Genomic DNA, 18,207 nt, shown 5'->3' with positions numbered 1-18,207 from the left:
GGAACAATAGGCCCCAAAAAATGTCTGCATGCGATTGTGTGGTCAATTGAAGGTGCCCATTTTCTCAAGTAATTGTTGATTGCTTTTCATGGAACTTCTAAATCTGTGCAACTACAAATTCAGTTCACACAGCTAGTTCCCAATTTTTATTTCATTTTTATCGACATTTCCAGTTTTGCTTTGTAATTCTTAGCTTTCATAACCCGCTTGGGTCAGCACACTAGTAAGGGTATGTGGGAATGATGTCGTGATCGGTAGGAGTTTGAGTTTAAGGGTTCAGAATTCTCATTTGCAACAACAACAAAAATGCTTTTATTTCTATAAAAGCAAGAAAGAATATAGATATTATCGAAATTTGTCAAAGTGGGCTTTGATATTTCTCAATCTATATGTCATGACACAATGACAAATAATCCAAACCCAAATTGTTAAGGAATCAATAATAAGAATTGAAGCGAGTTGTTATTTACACTATGCTATTTTATTTGATCATCCTTGTCATCTATGGTTTAGTATGTTTTTTTTCCTGGTGAGGAAAGAAGTAATGGCAGGTATGTGAGGAACAAAAAATGGCTTACCACTTTGTAGCAACGACGATAATACAGATACCGCAAGCTTTATTCAGTTTATAGATGGATATTTAAGTCCCTAATCAATCTATGACTCTACTCTAAAAATGCGCCTCTTTCAACATTGAAAAAATAAGTATTATTATACTAAAAGCTAGTTCATGTCCATTACCTTATATTTGTTTGTTAATCAAGTCCTCAGCCTAATAATTCATTCACTACTATTGAGTGTGTGTGTGTGTGTGTGTGTGTGATGCTAATACAAACTCTAGTTAATGCCAACATTGACATATATAAATTGTAAACCTTGCTGTGAAAATCTCATTTTTGCATGGGTGATGTTATCCTTTGATCTTTTCAATTTATTCAATCGGATGTCAAAAATTGAAAAAAAATGTAAAAAATAAAAAGTAGTATATAGATAGCACGAGCTTTTGCAAAGAGAAAGATAGCAAAACGCAAACACTATTTGAAAGAGTGGACGTTAACGTGAAACCGAAGTCCACGCTTTTTCTCCCGTTTCCCGCGAAAATCTCAACGGTCTAAAAATAACGAAACCCCTTCTTCCCAATTTGCGTCCTTTCTCTCTCCCACCCTCTCACCCCCATGCCATTGTACGGATTTCTCCATCCCTCTCTCTCTCTCTCTCTCTCTCTCTCTCTCTCTCTCTCAACACTCCATCAATTCACATCATCAATTGATCAAGGTTATGAAAATTTGAATTTCAGAAATTCTCTCTTAAGTTTTCGCAAACAATTTTCGATCTTCGTGTGCGTGTGGGCGTGGAGATCAGTACCACGAGGTTCCACACCGCGGAATCCGAGTTGAAACCCGGAGTCCGCCATGGAAGATGAATAGAATAATCCCCACGCCGGCCGCTAAATTCCGCCCCCTCTACACCGACCCTAACTCCGCCGACGTCTCCACCTCCGCCGTGCCCGACGAACAGAACCCGCTCACAATCCTATGGAACCACCAAATCCTCGACCCCGACAGCGATATCGTAGCGCATTGGAACCACATCTTCCTCGTCATATGCATTCTGGCCCTTTTCGTCGACCCTCTCTATTTCTACCTCCCTTGGGTCGGCGACACAGCTTGCTTGACCACCGACAACCAGCTCGCCGTCGTCGTCACCTGCTTCCGCACGCTCACCGACCTCTTCTACCTCCTCCACATGATCATCAAGTTCCGCACCGCCTATGTCAATCCCAGCACTAGGGTTTTCGGCCGCGGTGACCTCGTCATGGACCCCCACCTGATTGCCATCCGCTACTTGAAGTCCGACTTCATTGTCGATCTTGCCGCCACCCTTCCGGTCCCCCAGGCATGGCATTCAAACTTTGATTTGATTAAGTAATTAATTTGTAATACGTTTCATGTCATTGTATTGAATTGAATAACTCGCTAGATTCAAAGTATGTTGAAGGAAGTAACGGAGCCAAGCTTCCCAATTTTGTACAAGTTGAAGTAGACGATGAATTGGTTACGAAAGAAATGGATAATTGGACAAAATATGGAAGTTGGCTTCATTTTAGTGATTCGTCTAATATGATCGAATTCTAGCCAAATTTCGGAAGTTAGGGCTCGTTTAGGAGTTGACTCAGCACCTTAAACACATGAGGGTTGTTTCTCCATAAAATCAATTTAGCGATTTCTAAAGTGATTTACGGAGAAGCATATGAGAGAGGTGCTTACTGATTCTGGCCTTCTTAGAAATGGGATTCATTTATGAGAAGCCACAGGAGAGGTACTTCAACATAGCCTCTCGATATCCTATCCAATCGTAGCCACCAAACATGGGCAATTTTAATTTGTGATTCCCTTTGATTGCTTGCAAGAATCGTGTTTCCAGTTGACACCGATAAATTAATTTGGAATGATTCTCCAGAAAGCGTAGTAGAGTATTGCTTTTGAGGTTTTTGTAAACAAAAGTTTGCTTTGCGTGACTTGTTGCGCAGCTTGTTATCTGGTTGGTGATTCCAGCAACGAGGAATTCGAGAGCTGATCATGCCAACAACACTCTGGCACTGTTCGTTTTGATTCAGTACATTCCTCGGATCTTCCTCATCTTCCCGTTGAATCAACGTATAATAAAGACAACCGGTGTTGTAGCAAAGACTGCATGGGCGGGAGCCGCGTACAATCTCCTCCTCTTCGTTCTAGCCGGCCATGTAAGCAACAAAGCAATCATCCATTAATTGTTTACTTCTGATAAACTCATCAATTCAGCTAATTACTTTGGTTAAGTTAATGAACACTAATTCCCCTTGCTGCTATAGATAGTTGGATCTGTCTGGTATATATCTTCCATAGGGCGGCAGTTCTCATGCTGGAAATCCTACTGTAAAGAGGAGAACGCGAAAAGGATTGTTTCTTGCCTCACAAGTTTTCTGGATTGTAGTAGTACAGAACTACCAGAACGGAAGTACTGGGTCAACGTCACCGAAGTTGTTAAAAGTTGTGATGCAAATAATGAGAAAGCCAAATTTAAGTTTGGAATTTTTGGGGATGCTTTCAAGAGTGATGTTGCTACTACAAAGGACTTCTATCCAAAGTACCTGTATTGTTTGTGGTGGGGTTTAAGAAACTTAAGGTATCATTCTACTTAAATGTTATAAGACTGCAACTGCTATGTTACGCGAATCTTTGCTATCCATTCGTTTTCTGTGGAGAAATCTAAGCTGCATCTGTATTCACTTCTGACCATGTTCGATTACTGAATCGATTTTGAAATTTGTATTCTTGGAAATCTTTTGATAAATGATCTTCCTCAACCAATGCTCTATAATTGGCCTTAGAAATAAATATACAGATACATAACATATACATCGAGTTCCACAATCTAGTTGATCATGATTAATTGCTTTAGGAACACGTACATATAGTCGTGCACGCATGAATGATGCACCTACTTACTAAATATTGACAAACACACACATATTCGTGATCTTTGGAGAAACCATCTCTCTTTTTCGGTTATTCTTGTCCAGAAAGAATCGATGAATGCCTGCTTTCAAGTGTTTTATGATAGTATTTTCAAGTACTCTACCGCTGGTATTTCTGATACGGTCCTTTCTCTTTGTAGTTCATATGGGCAGACTCTGAAGACGAGCACGTACTTTTGGGAAATAATGTTTTCCATTACACTATGTCTCACTGGTCTAATTCTGTTCTCATTATTGATTGGCAACATGCAGGTATTGTATGAGCTTTCAGCACCAGTACTATTTATGTAGTTGTATGTTGATCGTGTCAGGGTTGCAGTTATATAGATCGACTGCGATTTGATGAAAAGTGTTTGCAAATACTGATGCTGTCTAACTGATACTTGCTTTTCCCTTGTTTCAGACTTATCTGCAATCAATGTCGATAAAATTCGAAGAATGGAGGATTAAGCTAAAAGATACTGAGGAGTGGATGAGGCATCGGCAGTTACCTGAGGATTTGCGCGAACGTGTTCGTAGATTTATGCAGTACAAATGGTTTGCCACACGAGGAGTTGATGAAGAATCCATATTGCGGTCATTACCTTTAGACCTCTGCCATGAAATCCAGCGGCACTTATGCCTTTCGCTTGTTCGTCGTGTAAGTCTCTGTCATGAAACCCAAAACCCTATCAGTGGATCAATGGATTATGTATGCAACTAAAGCAGTTGAATTTTCGCAAATGGAGGTATTCCTACTTTGATAAATCCGATTCTGTTATTTTTCAGGTTCCTTTTTTCTCACAAATGGATGATCAGCTTCTCGATGCCATATGCGAACGTCTTGTCTCATCCTTGAGTATCCAAGGCACGCATATAGTTCAAGAGGGTGATCCAGTAAATGAGATGCTGTTTATCATTCGAGGGAAACTCGAGAGCTCCACAACCAATGGAGGGAGGTCCGGGTTCTTTAACTCCATCGCTCTTGGACCTGGGGACTTCTGCGGCGAGGAACTGCTGACATGGGCCTTGATGCCAAGCTCTAGTCTCAACTTGCCTTCATCCACGCGGACAGTTAGAGCTCTTACCGAAGTTGAAGCTTTTGCACTTCGAGCGGAGGACCTTAAATTTGTTGCTGGGCAATTCAAACGCCTTCACAGCAAGAAACTACAGCATGCCTTTAGGTACTATTCCCACCAATGGAGGACATGGGGTGCTTGCTTTATCGAAGCCGCTTGGAGAAGGTTTAAGAAGCGAAAGATGACTAGGGACTTGGCTATGCAGGAGAGCTTCTACTATATGCAAAATCCGGGCCAAGAGGAAGACGGTTACTACTACTATGACGAAGAACAAGCAGGTGGAAATTATGAGGGTGATGCGAGTGGTGAGAGATCAGGAGAGAATGCAAGCAATTCAGGCCAAGGCCAACATCTTGGGGTCACATTTCTCGCTTCCAAGTTTGCTGCAAATACAAAACGCGGAATTGCGCAGAAAGCGCAGGTGGTTGAAGCTGCTTCTCCCAGTTTGGACATGCCTCGGTTGTTAAAGCCAGATGAACCTGATTTCTCTGCAGATTGAGACAATATACGAAAATGAATGATCAGGGAACAGGAAAACAATCTAACAAAAGAATAGTTAGGAACAAAAATTTGTTACAATGACGTAAATTTATACTGCAGGTAGATTAGCAATGACCATCAGTTTTCTAGTTCTATAATGTTAAATTATTCGCTCTTATATATCGGTATAATGACCTGTAATAGATTAAATATATGAACTACTGTTCTCCAAGATTCTAGCTTATGGTATTTGAATTTAGTAACTAAAATTAAGTTTCAACCTAAATTGCGATACAAGCGTGCTGTGACGCTCTTGCTTGTGGCCATTTTGGACTTAATATTCGGAAATCCATTGTGGTTGTAACGCATTATGCAGAAGGTGCAGGTTAACCACAATGGGATCTTTCATGCTCGAAAGTGCAAAGCATTTGGCTTTTACGAGCACACTGGATGAGTGCGCACAAGAGGACTGCGAATTTACAGCTTCAGTAACTATTTGCAGGTGAAGGATGCTGCCTACTACTCCGGAAAGAAACCAGCAAGTTCGATCATAATTTCGTAGTGCCTCTGAATTTCCGTACCCACATTGTACAGTTGAGCATGGAAATACTTGTATATCTGTAAGTTCTATGAACTTCTACTATTTCATAATTCCAAATTCTGTCATTTTAGTTTACCAACCCCTGCATTTAGAATGCTGGTTTTAAACTCACACACACGTCCACACGCGAATTTGATGCAGAATCACAAATGCATTTGTATTCTGCTAATAGTATTGACATATTGTTACGAGAGTAAAATTGAACTGTGAACACTAAAAAAAGCATTCTCATAACAATTTGTAAGTTAATAGTTTCTGTTTCTGTTTCGTGGATTTAAACTGTCAATACGAGAAGCTAGCATCTGGTGAATCTTCAGGAGTAGAGGCCTTTGCATGCGTTGATATGTCATGCGCCTCTTGTAATCTCACAACAATTTGCTGCATTGACGGTCTTTGTTGTTTGAGTGCTGTGCATGAGAGAGCCAGCTGAAGCGTCAGATTAAACGCTTCTTCTGAGTATTCCCCGTCAAGTTTAGGATCGGCAAATTCATTGATGCTGCCATCTCGGTTGAGGACCTTTGGCTAGCAAGTAGAAAGAACAGATTGAATCAATGCCGGAAAATTTATAGGTAATCAATTTGAAAGAAAGAAAAAAAAGATTGTGGGAGGAAATGGTGATTTTCTGACCTGTTTATTTAATGGCATTGGAGTGTTCAGATTCATGTTGATAACTTTCTTCCCCGATAGGATCTGCAGAAGTACGATTCCAAAGCTGTAGACATCTCCTGATGAATTTACGTGGTGGTTGTTCCGATAGTCAGGATCAACGTACCCGAAAGTTCCTCTCACTTCTGAACTGACATAGGTTTCTCCCAGTTCAATAATCTTGGAGAGTCCAAAGTCTGATAGCTTTGCTTCAAAATTCTCCCCAAGGAGAATGTTTGTTGGCTGCAACAGGAAAAAATACAGTCTTAGAGAGTCCAACTTTCTCATTCATTTAGGGTGACACTGTTCAGTTAGATCCTCATACCTTGATATCGCGATGGACGATGCAGCCTTCTGGATACGTGTGGAGGAACAATAGACCTCGAGCGCTATCAATTGCAATCTCAAGCCTGTGGATCCAGGACAGGTTCCTATCTTTCCCTGTTGTTTAGTTACCACATTAATTTATTAACCTACACAAAACCTTTAGTTTGAAAAGCTAAAAAATTTCGTGTCAAGGCAAAAGAATTACCGAAAATCCATTCTGAGAGGTTTCCGTTGGGACAAAGCTCATAGACAAGGAAGCACTCATCTTCGTTTGCACAATAACCTAGCAAAGTAACAAGGTTCGGGTGTCTGATGTGCGATAAGCTCGTAACTTCTCTGGCAAATGTCTCCACATTTCCGTCATTGATAATGTGCTTAACTGCTACACGCTGATTGTTTGATAGTGTGCCTTTATACACCTTTCCTGTTATATTATGAACAAAAAATATATAAAATATAAATCATCAGATTATACGATATCTAAGTTGGTTTTGCATCATCTTTCATTTAGATTCTTACCAGCAGTCCCTTCGCCGATGAAATTTGTTGGGTTTAGATTGTCAGTAGCAGAATAGACTTCCTTGACAGGAATTTTTGGACAGCCTGAGTCCTCGAAGATCGCTTCCTTAAATGCTGCTGTTTACGTACAAATCAGGCTTAATTAGTATGCACCATATGCTAATTGCAGCTTAGATTTGGTGTTGATGTAGCTGTGAATGAATTAGTGTCTGGCATACCGGCTTTTTTGGGTGGTGGCGGAGTTGATTTGGTACGTTTCTTTGACAAAATGCAGGCAGCTAGTACTACAAAAACAAAGGCAACCACGATGCCTCCTCCAATCATAATCCATAGACCTAGTTCCATCAAGAATCGTAATTGTTAGTGAAAGAACCTGGTTTTCAGTTTTGAAAATGTGAGTAGTGATTCGGTGATGGAGGAAGCCTTACCTTTACTGAATTTCCTGTGACTCTTTGGTGGTTGATTATCTGCCAAGGAGAAAAACATCATTTACAAACAACTTTTAATGAATCAATACACGCGCATCGTGGAAAGTTTCATCAGGCTACATACCAGCGAAGCCTTCTTGTGACCCAAGGCAACTATAAACTGCAAGAAGATGCCCTTTATCTTCAAGTTTAATGCTTGTATACAACACCAGCACTGCGAACCTGCAAACATTAGTTTGAAACTCCAAAGATTCTGCATCCCAGGACGATGAACGCAATGGTCCTATGTCTTCCCAACTCTTCACACAAGAACCGCACAGCTGCCCATTTTTTCCATCAGAAAACCGGAATCCACACTTCCTCTCCAAACCTTTCAACTTGTCGCCCAATCTATTCCTAACTTCAGCGACAGAGAAGTCAGAGCAGCCACCAGCACCACTTGTCAACTTCTCAATCCCACAGCCGAAAACATCCTTCTGCAAATTTTTCATGGAAGCCAAGCAAATCCCCTGCTCTGCAGAGTTGAGGTATATCAATCCTGTTTGATTCGCGCGCTGCCCCAACGCATAGAGGTAGTCATTGAATGCTGATGCGCAGCAGTCATTATGCAGAAACCCTCCCCAATCCCCCTCTTCGCAAGTTGAATTTGGAGACGGGGATGATCCCAAATCAAAATGAAGGCTGCAGTTGGACTCAGAAGGCATAGCAGCAGCAAAGCCAGCGGTGGTGATCAGTATGAAGATTGTAGCATAAACAAACACTTGTTTTGCCATTTTCGGACCAGAGGGAAACGATGAGAGAGAGAGAGATGAGGTCTAATTTGAAGACAGTTGAAAGAGTTTGGATGCATCGCTTGTATGAATCAAAAGAGGAATATTTGGAGGGTTTTGCTGCCGGCCTAAAGTCCAATGCAAGCAAAGCTGAATTGAACTCGAGATGTTTGGCGGGTAGTTTAACGATGGAAAACGTCGCTGTTTGATTCATTCTGTGTTTTTGGCTCTCTCTATGTCGATGAAAACTTCTGAAGCGTACAAGGCAGACGGAACGGCCGTTGTGACAGTTAGTGACAGTTACTGGTGGTGAAAAATGATCATATTAGGAATGAGGATATCTGAGATAAACTAGGAGTAGCTGAAATTGAAGGAAAAATGAGAGAAAATCGGTTACGGTGGTTTGGACATATAAAACGAAGGCCTACTGACACTCTGGTTAGAAGATGCGATCACATGACAAAGGTTCAGAATCGAAGGGGTAGAGGAAGACCTAAGAAGATTTTGGAAGAGATTCTAAGAAAAGACTTAGAGTACTTGGATCTAACGGAAGACGTGACACATAACCGATCGCAATTGCGTACTATGATTCATATAGCCAATCTCACTTAATGAGAAAATGCTTTGTTGTTGTTGTTTATAAGAAGTCTTCAAATCAACGCTTATCATTGCCATTATTTACTATTAGCTTCTCTGCACCTGATGCATGCGCGAGAAGTTTTTTATAATCACATGCGTTATGGGCTACTTACATATTTTTAACCAAATGTGTTAAGTGCGACTTACAAGTTTCTATTTTGTTACCGATATTTAGATTTGCCTAGATCTTTTATTACAGATCCCCACAGTGCGAGGTTGCTATACCATATCCACTCCATCGATGTGGATCCTTACAGTTACACTTATATGTGAGGATTTTTACCATCTCTAAATTATATAATTACATGGCATATTTACTTACAAGAAATAAAAATTGGAATTATTTTTATTTTTGAATTTTATGCGTTTACGAATATACAGATAAAATAATTATTTCACTACTTAACTTTTCCTTATATTTATTTACATGTAAGAAATTAAAAAAGAATGTACATTTCTTCTTAAAAATTCATAATCAAATACCAAAAAATAAAAAATCAGATCGACAACAGATACTAGTTGTTCTGATTCTCTTTTCTTACTTTTTCATATTTTAAAGCTTTTCAATTCTCTTTTTGTAATTGGCCAATTCCTTTAAACTTTTGTAATATTAATTTTCTCCATAATATTAAAACCATATATTTCCAGAAAAGCAATGTGAAAGAATATCAAAGATATTTGGGAAAGGTATATAAAAAGAAAAAGAAAAAGAAAATGAGGGAAAAGCACAAGCCAATAAATCAGTCCTTGAGTTAGAAGAACAAGAAATCTCTGGAGCCTGGATCGCCCTTGACCAGTTACTAGTAATTCCCTCTCTCTCTCTCTCTCTCTCTCTCTCTCTCTCTCTCTCTCTCTCTCTCACACACACACACACACACATTAGGTAAGGGTTCTGAAAGAGATCAGTGAATTCAATTTAGGGTTTTGCGATAATCTAACTCAAAAGTTTGCATCTTGATAAAGTTCAATTATTCGGTTCTGAATCTGAGCTTGGTTATTGGTTAATTGATTGCAGATTTGTGAGCTCTGTCAAATGGAGAAGGATCAGAAGGTTGCATCGGAAGAAGACCCCAAGATCGATTTGTTCGAAGACGACGACGAGTTCGAGGAATTCAACATCAATGAAGGTAATTTTTGGAACCCTAATCTTGTTTATCATGTATAATTATATATTCTTTATTAGTTAGTAGGTATGCAGCTATTTGCTCTGTAATTGTTTCCAATTGTTTCATAGAATTGATGAATTTAAGTGGGTTTTGCTTCGATTTACTTCTTGCTATTGTTTTTAAAATAATAAAATCGTCCCGCTAGTTTTACGTGCGAAACGGATTCGTTGTGAGGAGCGTGTAGTTCATATGTCCTAGCATTATCTTAGCACACAGTCCATCTAGTCTGGTCTTTGAAGATAACGATGATTGCGAAATAAAATGCGAGAAGAAACTCCTTATTTCGTGATGTTATCTTTGATTGTTGTATGAAATATCCAAGCCTGTAAATTGATTCATCAGAGCACCAAACCAATGCCCTCGATGATGCAAAGGAGGTTACTTGTTGAGATAGATGGAATCATGCCATTCTTTTTGCCGAACAGGATATTTGGTTTTGTTTCAGGATGCTGCGGCGGCATCTATGTTTTGTATTTTGTAATTGAGGCAGCCTTCGGTAGATATTATTTTCAGGATATGAAACAGCGGTTTGAGAAATAACAAGGTTTGAACTTGAATGTTACAACACGATGAAGTCATACAAAGATGTGTTTAGTTATAAACTATGACTATAGATTGTGTTTGGTGGAATACATTCTTCCATTTAGGCTTCACCTTTTCATTTTAATGAACTTTGCGTTTATGAAAACGATTAAGTTGAACGGGATATACACGATTTGTTCGATTATCTTAAATTTTTATAATTTCTTTTTGTTATTGACTTGGTTCCTGTGTTTATGCGGGCAGAGTGGGATGAGAAGGAAGAAGAGATAGATTCAACACCACAACAATGGGAGGATGATTGGGATGATGATGATGTCAACGATGATTTCTCTCTGCAGCTGAAGACGGAACTCGAGAGCAACGCTGAGAAGAGCTAAGTTCATGTCTCATTGGCTTCCTTCCTAATGAACTTCATGATCGTAGTGATTCGGTATAACCTAGTATGCCTGTGATTTGGTGGGTAGCCAAGCCCTTTCATTAGAGTATAAAAAACTGCAGTATTTACCGTTCTTGTTTAAAGATAATCGACTTGCAAGATTTCAGTAACTCATTATGTTCGGAATCATGAAGAGTGATGAGCACCACGTAACTATATTCTCTCGATTATCATTCTGTTTTTGAATGCGGTCTGTTTCTTCCATTTGAAGTTTATGTATGAGTCAGTAGTTAAGAAATTTATAGGCTTCGAATGGAAGTTCGTCTAACGTGTTGTAGGACGAAGCTTCTAACTGCATGCGTCACCTTCATGGCTATCTCTACAGCTGCAGATCCCCTTCTTCCTCTTCGATTTCTTCATCTACGCCATCGACTATCTCACTGTTCGTCTGCTCAGTCTCCTTCTGAAATGCCGTCCCATCTTCCCCCTAATCTTCGAACCCATGCGATAGCTATGGCCTTCTTCCCCGATTTGTCCTTTTTCGGCATACAATACCATGTCGCCCATTTTCAATGGTTACAAACACATCCCAACGTTCGTAATATGCCAATCAATTTTGTATGGAGTTGTTATTTGCACTATATAAAAATAAATAAATAAACTCGTCGTCCGCGGGTGAATTTAAAATAAATAATGGAAAAAAGATTACTATTTTGAAGTACTAGTAATGTAGTGCGCGCTCCATCATCAGTATCCGAGTTTGAATTTTCCGCCCCTTATTTTAGGTGAATTTTAGTATAATTACTATATCGTTTGTTGAAAAAATACTAGTAACATTTTCTGGGCAAAGGAGTGGGGGATAAAATTTATGATAATAATAGCGCACTTTCCATAAGGGCTATGTTTAGACGTAAGATTGACAAAACCATTCTCCAACCAAAGACGGCCTTGGGCTACAAGAACAAAGCTACATGTAGCCCCAAGGGCTGGACATGAGTAGCCAGCCCTTCAGCCGTTGGCTTAGTTCATCTTCTTCCATCACTTGGCGTTCGCGCTCCTCCGGTTCGGAATCCAAATTAGAACTGGAAGCGCAATTGAAATTCATTGTAGAATTGTTTTGAAACATGTTCGAATGGATTGCAGGAAATGTCTGAATGATGGTGGAAATGTTTGAACTCGAGAGTAACGTCTACCCTAATGAGTTACATGCAGACTTCTAAATACGTATATAATTGACAACAAAAAGGAGATACTAAACAAACTGTACACGGTGTTTAAAAAATAAAACAAACAAACAAACAAACTGTACGCAAAGAAAAGAAAAAAAAAATCAATAGTAATAATGTTGTAGAACTTCCATCGAAGGTGACGATGATCTAGTGTTCTAGGGCTGTTCGAGGGCAGAATTATCACCTGCCAAAACCACAGACACTTTCAAGTAACTTTCCTGTATAGACATCGGATAGAAGCAGGCCTAGCTTTTCAAGACAGCGTCAAGCGTTACCACCTTGTTTTGCCTTGAGGACAAGCTCCTCTGTGGTGGTGCCAATGATCTCGTTAGCACGCTTCAGCCCAACGCAGTAAAACCGTCCAACAGAATCCTGAATTCATGGGCAGCTTCAAGTTAGTAAAAGGAAATGAAAAAAAAGGGTCTTCCAGGAGCGAGCGTGGCTGTTTCTCACATCCTACATGCAACTAAAGAAAACAAACTCGATGGTTTCAATCCCTCATCATTGCCTCACTTTCCACAGTTCCTAATGCAATCAAATAACGGCCATGAAAAGCCTCAACCATCCTACTATTCCTTTTCACGGTTATATTTAAGCAGTGATGATCAGTCTCGGTTGAAATACAACTCTATAAACTATCAAAGAAAGGCTTTATGGAGTCTTACCTGAGCAACAATTTTCAATTTCACCAACTTCTGAACTGCATCCTCCACCTCGAAATTGCAATTGGCGTGAAACTCATCTTTAATTAGTTCCTCACACCACCTATCCAGGTCCTATAACAAATCATCCCCGGTAAGACTTTAGCAATACTAGTTAAGAATATTATAATTCTTGTAATTACTCGGAAACTGTAAATGGAAGTAGAAAAGCAATCTGAGAGATATGTACTTCTAAAGTAGCTTTCCCTTGCTCCATTAATATATAGTAAGCAATTATCACCTCCTTGACCTGCACATTCAAGAGATTGAATACCGGTATAATCTTGAATAAATTCCAATTTAAAATGAAAAATAATATGAAGTTTAGGTTATATCATTAACATGTCGCAACTGGATCAATTCACCTGACCTTGTTAATCATGCAATATCTGACTTTACTTATGCCTGATTATTCATAAGGTTAAACTGTTTAGATACCAGTAGGACATAAACCCTGAAATTCTTCCTTTCGATTGTATCTCACATTAGATACGTGTAAATAAATTGTGGAACATTCAAGCTAAAGTCCATAAGGGTAAACAACCAGCTAAGGTTTTGGCACTGCGCCACATTTCTATGAGTACGTGCAACCGTGAGCATTAGTCTTCGTTTCTATGAGAATGTATATAAAGTTTACAACTTACTTCCTGTTGAATTACATCATCACACAAGTGAAGAAGAGTGCCCCTTCCGCTATCTAGTTGTTTGTCATACATGGACTGTGTTATCAAGTTCTGATATGCAACCAAGTTCTGCTGAAACCTACAGACAATTAAGAAGTAATAGGCACATTAGTAATTAACAACTTATTCAATTGCAGGAAAACGATAAACAATAACGTATCACCCCCAAGCAACCAAATTGGAAAAACATGAATTGTAACAAAACTTTACGTGAAGTATATCTTAGCACAGTAACCAATCACAGTGGAAAGAATTGCAATAATGACCCAAAGATCAGCTTTAGGCATTTCAACCGAACCAACAACGGCAACCTGCAAAAAAAAGAAAATGGTAAGCTGCATTTTCACCACAAAAATGACGAACAGTGCACCAATACAAACTTCATTGCTATCTCAATAAACTGACCAGCCCAACTACAGCAGAAACAAGGAACTTGACCCAGTCCATTGGAGTTAATCCCGGGTTCTTCTTCTCAGGCTGTAAATGGCAAAAGGTTCCACACCAGGTCATCAGTTGTACAAGGGCTATGAGAAGTATAAAATCCCATAAAAGAGAGGAAAAGTAGAAAGGGCAAGAGAAACGCACAAGAACTATCTCCATATCAGCCATCGGAATATTTCTGAAGTGCTTTACATATATTCCCCGTTCTTCTTTCGCTTTGGTACTTGCCCGCCTGAACAGTAATCATTCTCTTATCAATAAGTATTTTTTCAAGGTCCTTTCAAGACTGGTTTCCTAGAGCATGAATTCAATTAGTACACAATTAACCCCCCTTGCCCTTCAAAAAATCCATAAAGTATCATGCATTGAACTTTCTCCAACATAAATCAAAACTGTTTGAAGGCCTAGTTTTCCTTTGCAAAAGAATACACTATAAGAAGCAACTAGGAGCACGCTCATTTCAAATAATTTAGACTGTCAACACTGATATGCCTAACCTTGTGACTTGAATACTAGCCAAATTTTTCACAAGATTATTAAAAAAAAAAAAGGTATGTTCAGTCTAAAGAACAGTACCTGTAAACAACAATTATCCTGTCAAAGGTTGGCTCTTTGATTGTCGTCTTGCTCAGCAAATTTTTAACACTGAAGGACACAGCATATAAATGTCATGAAGTGGAAATAATTACCTTAAGATTGAGACAAGGAATACGGAATCAGGACTAAAATGATTTTAATTGCTGTTGAACTTTAGTATATATGTATACTCTGAAATAAAGAGTATAGTTTAAAATTAGAGAACTTTCAGCATAAGTCCGAGAAAAATCCTAGGAATATATAGATCACAATGAAAATAAATGTTTAGGATATTCCAGAGTAATCCAAAGCAGTCTATACTCTATATGGACAAGAATTCCAAGTTTCAATAGAGATGGAAAACTTCAGGATCCATCCAACTGAAATCTAAGAAATCATGAATGAAGAAATAAGATCCCGCTGCATAGAATGGCAAGCATATAGCTCAGTAATATACCAAAACTAATAGCTCCACAAGAAAATACACTAAAACTAAAGCTGGATAAAGAATAACCGTAGTTCCATTTTTTCTAGACGGATTCTTTCAATAAATAAGTCTTCATCTTCTCCATCTGCTCCAGAGACAATCTCATCATTCTTTTTTGGGTCAGACTTAGGTCGTCCACTTGACCATCTGGATAAAAGTTTTTCGATCCTGCAATCAGCATAACATCAAAAATGAAATAGACAAAGAAACTCTTAAGTTTGAATAAATTAATATCTAAAACACATCTTCTCAGCTATTTGCTCAATGGTTTTGGCAATACCAATCACCAATGATGCAAACTATGATGTTCCAGTTATTGGTCAGCGATGATGTTTCATTAAAAGACTCATAATTGTTCACCTAGTTTACAGTTTAAATAGTTTCAACTATTATCTCCAAAGTTATGTTATTCCAATTTCCAGTAGGTCAATAATAGACAACAGTTAAAAAAATTATTTACCTAGTTATTTGTAAAAGATATGCCCAAAAGCGTGCAATCATCATGTCCACTTTCTCCATGAAAAAGTAATCAGTTGTCTGATCAAGTCCAACGCCACGCCGGAAGATAATGTACTGAAGTATGAAACAATGCAGATTAGATCTCTAGAAACATAAAGACAGTGGAAGGAAGAGAGGGAAGGTGGGAGGCTAACTAGTATTTCCTACATTAACAAGGAAGAGGCAGATAATCTAAATAGAGCCAATCCTATATAATATCAACTCAAAATATTACGGGTTTAAAATTCCAAATTGTTTCCAGTGTTTTATAATGAACTTGAACTACCTTATCAGCAAAATCTGGAAGGTTTGGTTGAGGATGCTCAGCGAAATAATTCTTTAAGAGCTTCTTATCAAGCTGCATTCAACAGAAGCAATACTCGGGATCAGGGAATGCGAATGACATGAATATACTAACGTTATCAGGTATGTACTTAATGAACTGAAACAGGAAAACATATTTGCGAGTACAACAAACCTTAGATTCGTCAACTGTGATGGGTAGATTTAGAAGATACTGGCCAGAACGTGCAACCTCAATTTCCTCATTACTTGTTATCTTGAAATTACTCTTCTCCATCACCTGCATCATAACTAGCAGTTTAGTTGTCCTACTTTCAAACTGGTTTCCCATTGCATAAATATAATCACTCAGTTCCGACAAGAGCTTTCTTTTGGCTTCTCTTTTTTTCACTTTTTCATGTTTCTTTTAGTTGTATGGGCATACGAGAAAACAAAAACATAAAAAGACGTAAAGTGAATCAGCCTTAGAACCTGAAATAAGTACTTCAAGAAATTCTGCTCAAGCACATCAACTTCTTCTGCGGAAAAGTTCTGCTGCTCTAATTTTTTAGCCCCGTTTACAGGGTCAAAGAGGGAGTACAATTGCTGCAAAGAAAATTTGATAACATGAGAAAACAATACATGCCGATTGTTGGTGCGAATCGTCTCCATGTCAAAAGGGCACTGAATACATGAGCATACCATCAAATCCTCGAATTGCAGAAGATACCAAGCCCGAATTGTGTACTCAACTCTCTTGCACAACTTCAAAAACTCCGCCCGGTCGGAACTATGTTCTGCAGAATTTCAAAAAACCCAGATTTTTCAGTTAAGCAAACACAATGCAAAACTAAACAAGATCAAAACTTTGCAGCAAACCCTTAAAAGTTCGAGAAAACATAAACAACCCACGAATCGAATTCTTCCGGCAGTGCCAAAACAGCAAAATTTAAACAAAACCCAGCTAAGCAAATGCAAAACCAAACAAGAACAAATCTTTGCACCAAACCCACAAAAGTTAGAGAAAACAAACACAACCCATGAATCGAACCGGGCCGACAAGTGCTAAAAGCATCAAAATTAAAACAAAATAAAATAAAATTTGAACAAAACCCAGAAATTAAACAAGCTGATAGAAGAACCCACCAATGAGGTTGGCCAAGGTCATGATAATCTTGGGCTTGATGATTGGGATGACGGATTCGCGCTCTATTCGAATCATATCCTTCTTCTTCTGCTCCATATTTTGTGCTTTGTTTTCTCAGAATTCTGAAAAACTGGAAGCGGAATAGGCAATGGCAGATGCAACACCGCTGCCCCTTTTTAGTTGGTTGAATTTGGATTCTTTATCGGGATTACAATCAAAGGTTTCTTGGGGTTTTGGTTTTGGAATTTCTTGTGGGGTTGTTTGTATTCTTGCGAATAGAGTCTGTATTGTCGGGGGAGAGAGAAAGAGTGAGGCGGAAGGGAGCCAGCCACAGAAACCGAATCAAGTGGAAAAGGGAACAGTGATACTGCCGGTGCTGGTGACAAATATCTTTAGGTCGCATTGATTGGACTCAATGGATTTACGGCGGTCTAACTAGTTTACCAAAGTTTTTTCTTTTTTGGATAAGGATTGTTTGCCGATCCATTTTCGGTGCTCTTCCGTCCTTCTTGTTTGATGTGATTACGATTAAACCACATTAATATTTGATATTATTTTTTTATAGAGATAATAAGACAAAAATAAATAGTTATATAAAATGTTGACGTGGTTTAACCGTGACCACACAAACAGGAAGGCACCGGAAGTGTGGGAGGGTAGACAATCCTTGTCCTTTTTTTTGGGGATAAATTAGCATGTTTGGTACTTTATTTCAATTCAACATTTTAAATTCAAAAATAATTTTCAAGTTTTTGGTTTTAAAAATTTGTTTGGTATGACTATTTTCAAAAACTGAACTTAAGACTAATTCAAAATTGTAGTATATTCTCTAAAAACACAAAAAGTACGTTTTTAGAGTTTTTAAACTTAAACATACTCATTTATTTTCTCTCTCTCCTCCCCTCTTACTCAAAATAGTATTTGTTGATCTTTTTGCGTTCTTCAAATACAACTATTTTTATATTATTAATCTAACCTTTCTAAGAGAAGGGAAGAGTTTGAACTTGAAATGCGATAAGAAAAAGAAAAAGGCCCTAATTACCAGAGTAATCTACCACTTGCAATATAACTGTTAGGTTAAGGAACACAACGAG

At 38.6% G+C, this 18,207-nt stretch overlaps 4 protein-coding genes across 4 annotated transcripts; 2 read left to right on the top strand and 2 right to left on the bottom strand.

Moving 5' to 3' along the window:
* Positions 1-1,286: 1,286 nt before the first annotated feature.
* On the top strand, positions 1,287-5,143 carry LOC137739083 (cyclic nucleotide-gated ion channel 18). Its single transcript, XM_068478567.1, has 6 exons — positions 1,287-1,896; positions 2,531-2,743; positions 2,852-3,165; positions 3,658-3,769; positions 3,921-4,157; positions 4,286-5,143. The coding sequence occupies exons 1-6, from the start codon at positions 1,420-1,422 to the stop codon at positions 5,072-5,074; spliced, it is 2,142 nt and encodes a 713-aa protein (XP_068334668.1). The 5' UTR covers positions 1,287-1,419; the 3' UTR covers positions 5,075-5,143.
* A 795-nt stretch (positions 5,144-5,938) lies between these two features.
* Positions 5,939-8,348, bottom strand: LOC137739273 (probable serine/threonine-protein kinase PBL21). Its single transcript, XM_068478827.1, has 8 exons — positions 7,700-8,348; positions 7,576-7,614; positions 7,366-7,482; positions 7,148-7,264; positions 6,834-7,052; positions 6,627-6,742; positions 6,284-6,544; positions 5,939-6,178 (listed from the first exon to the last, which is right to left on the bottom strand). Exons 1-8 carry the CDS (start codon positions 8,346-8,348, stop codon positions 5,939-5,941), a joined length of 1,758 nt encoding a protein of 585 aa, XP_068334928.1.
* Positions 8,349-9,670: 1,322 nt separating this feature from the next.
* Positions 9,671-11,315, top strand: LOC137739543 (protein DELETION OF SUV3 SUPPRESSOR 1(I)-like). Its single transcript, XM_068479149.1, has 3 exons — positions 9,671-9,787; positions 10,000-10,111; positions 10,937-11,315. Exons 2-3 carry the CDS (start codon positions 10,018-10,020, stop codon positions 11,068-11,070), a joined length of 228 nt encoding a protein of 75 aa, XP_068335250.1. The 5' UTR covers positions 9,671-9,787; positions 10,000-10,017; the 3' UTR covers positions 11,071-11,315.
* An 869-nt stretch (positions 11,316-12,184) lies between these two features.
* On the bottom strand, positions 12,185-17,457 carry LOC137739582 (uncharacterized). Its single transcript, XM_068479203.1, has 16 exons — positions 17,113-17,457; positions 16,669-16,763; positions 16,459-16,572; positions 16,163-16,267; positions 15,971-16,042; positions 15,647-15,759; positions 15,214-15,354; positions 14,700-14,768; positions 14,268-14,355; positions 14,088-14,159; positions 13,893-13,993; positions 13,644-13,761; positions 13,190-13,249; positions 12,964-13,074; positions 12,577-12,670; positions 12,185-12,482 (listed from the first exon to the last, which is right to left on the bottom strand). Exons 1-16 carry the CDS (start codon positions 17,207-17,209, stop codon positions 12,454-12,456), a joined length of 1,479 nt encoding a protein of 492 aa, XP_068335304.1. The 5' UTR covers positions 17,210-17,457; the 3' UTR covers positions 12,185-12,453.
* Positions 17,458-18,207: the final 750 nt, after the last annotated feature.

This window comes from Pyrus communis, chromosome 7 (assembly GCF_963583255.1).
Source record: "Pyrus communis chromosome 7, drPyrComm1.1, whole genome shotgun sequence".
Classification (NCBI taxonomy): Eukaryota; Viridiplantae; Streptophyta; class Magnoliopsida; order Rosales; family Rosaceae; genus Pyrus; species Pyrus communis.
This window is presented reverse-complemented; position numbering and strand designations above follow the sequence as displayed.

Bases quoted from the DNA above. Each gene is read 5' to 3' on its own strand.
- LOC137739083 (XM_068478567.1), top strand. From the start codon at position 1,420: ATGAATAGAATAATCCCCACGCCGGCCGCTAAATTCCGCCCCCTCTAC. The intron at 1,897-2,530 runs GCATGGCATTCA...CTTGTTGCGCAG, and splicing joins CCACCCTTCCGGTCCCCCAG to CTTGTTATCTGGTTGGTGAT. The intron at 3,166-3,657 runs GTATCATTCTAC...TTCTCTTTGTAG, and splicing joins TGGGGTTTAAGAAACTTAAG to TTCATATGGGCAGACTCTGA.
- LOC137739273 (XM_068478827.1), bottom strand. From the start codon at position 8,348: ATGGCAAAACAAGTGTTTGTTTATGCTACAATCTTCATACTGATCACC. The intron at 7,615-7,699 runs GTATGTAGCCTG...TCTCCTTGGCAG, and splicing joins GTCACAAGAAGGCTTCGCTG to ATAATCAACCACCAAAGAGT. The intron at 6,743-6,833 runs GTAATTCTTTTG...ACTAAACAACAG, and splicing joins CCTCTCAGAATGGATTTTCG to GGAAAGATAGGAACCTGTCC.
- LOC137739543 (XM_068479149.1), top strand. From the start codon at position 10,018: ATGGAGAAGGATCAGAAGGTTGCATCGGAAGAAGACCCCAAGATCGAT. The intron at 10,112-10,936 runs GTAATTTTTGGA...TTATGCGGGCAG, and splicing joins GGAATTCAACATCAATGAAG to AGTGGGATGAGAAGGAAGAA.
- LOC137739582 (XM_068479203.1), bottom strand. From the start codon at position 17,209: ATGGAGCAGAAGAAGAAGGATATGATTCGAATAGAGCGCGAATCCGTC. The intron at 16,573-16,668 runs GTATGCTCATGT...TTTTCTTTGCAG, and splicing joins TGCAATTCGAGGATTTGATG to CAATTGTACTCCCTCTTTGA. The intron at 15,760-15,970 runs GTAGTTCAAGTT...TTCATACTTCAG, and splicing joins TTCCAGATTTTGCTGATAAG to TACATTATCTTCCGGCGTGG.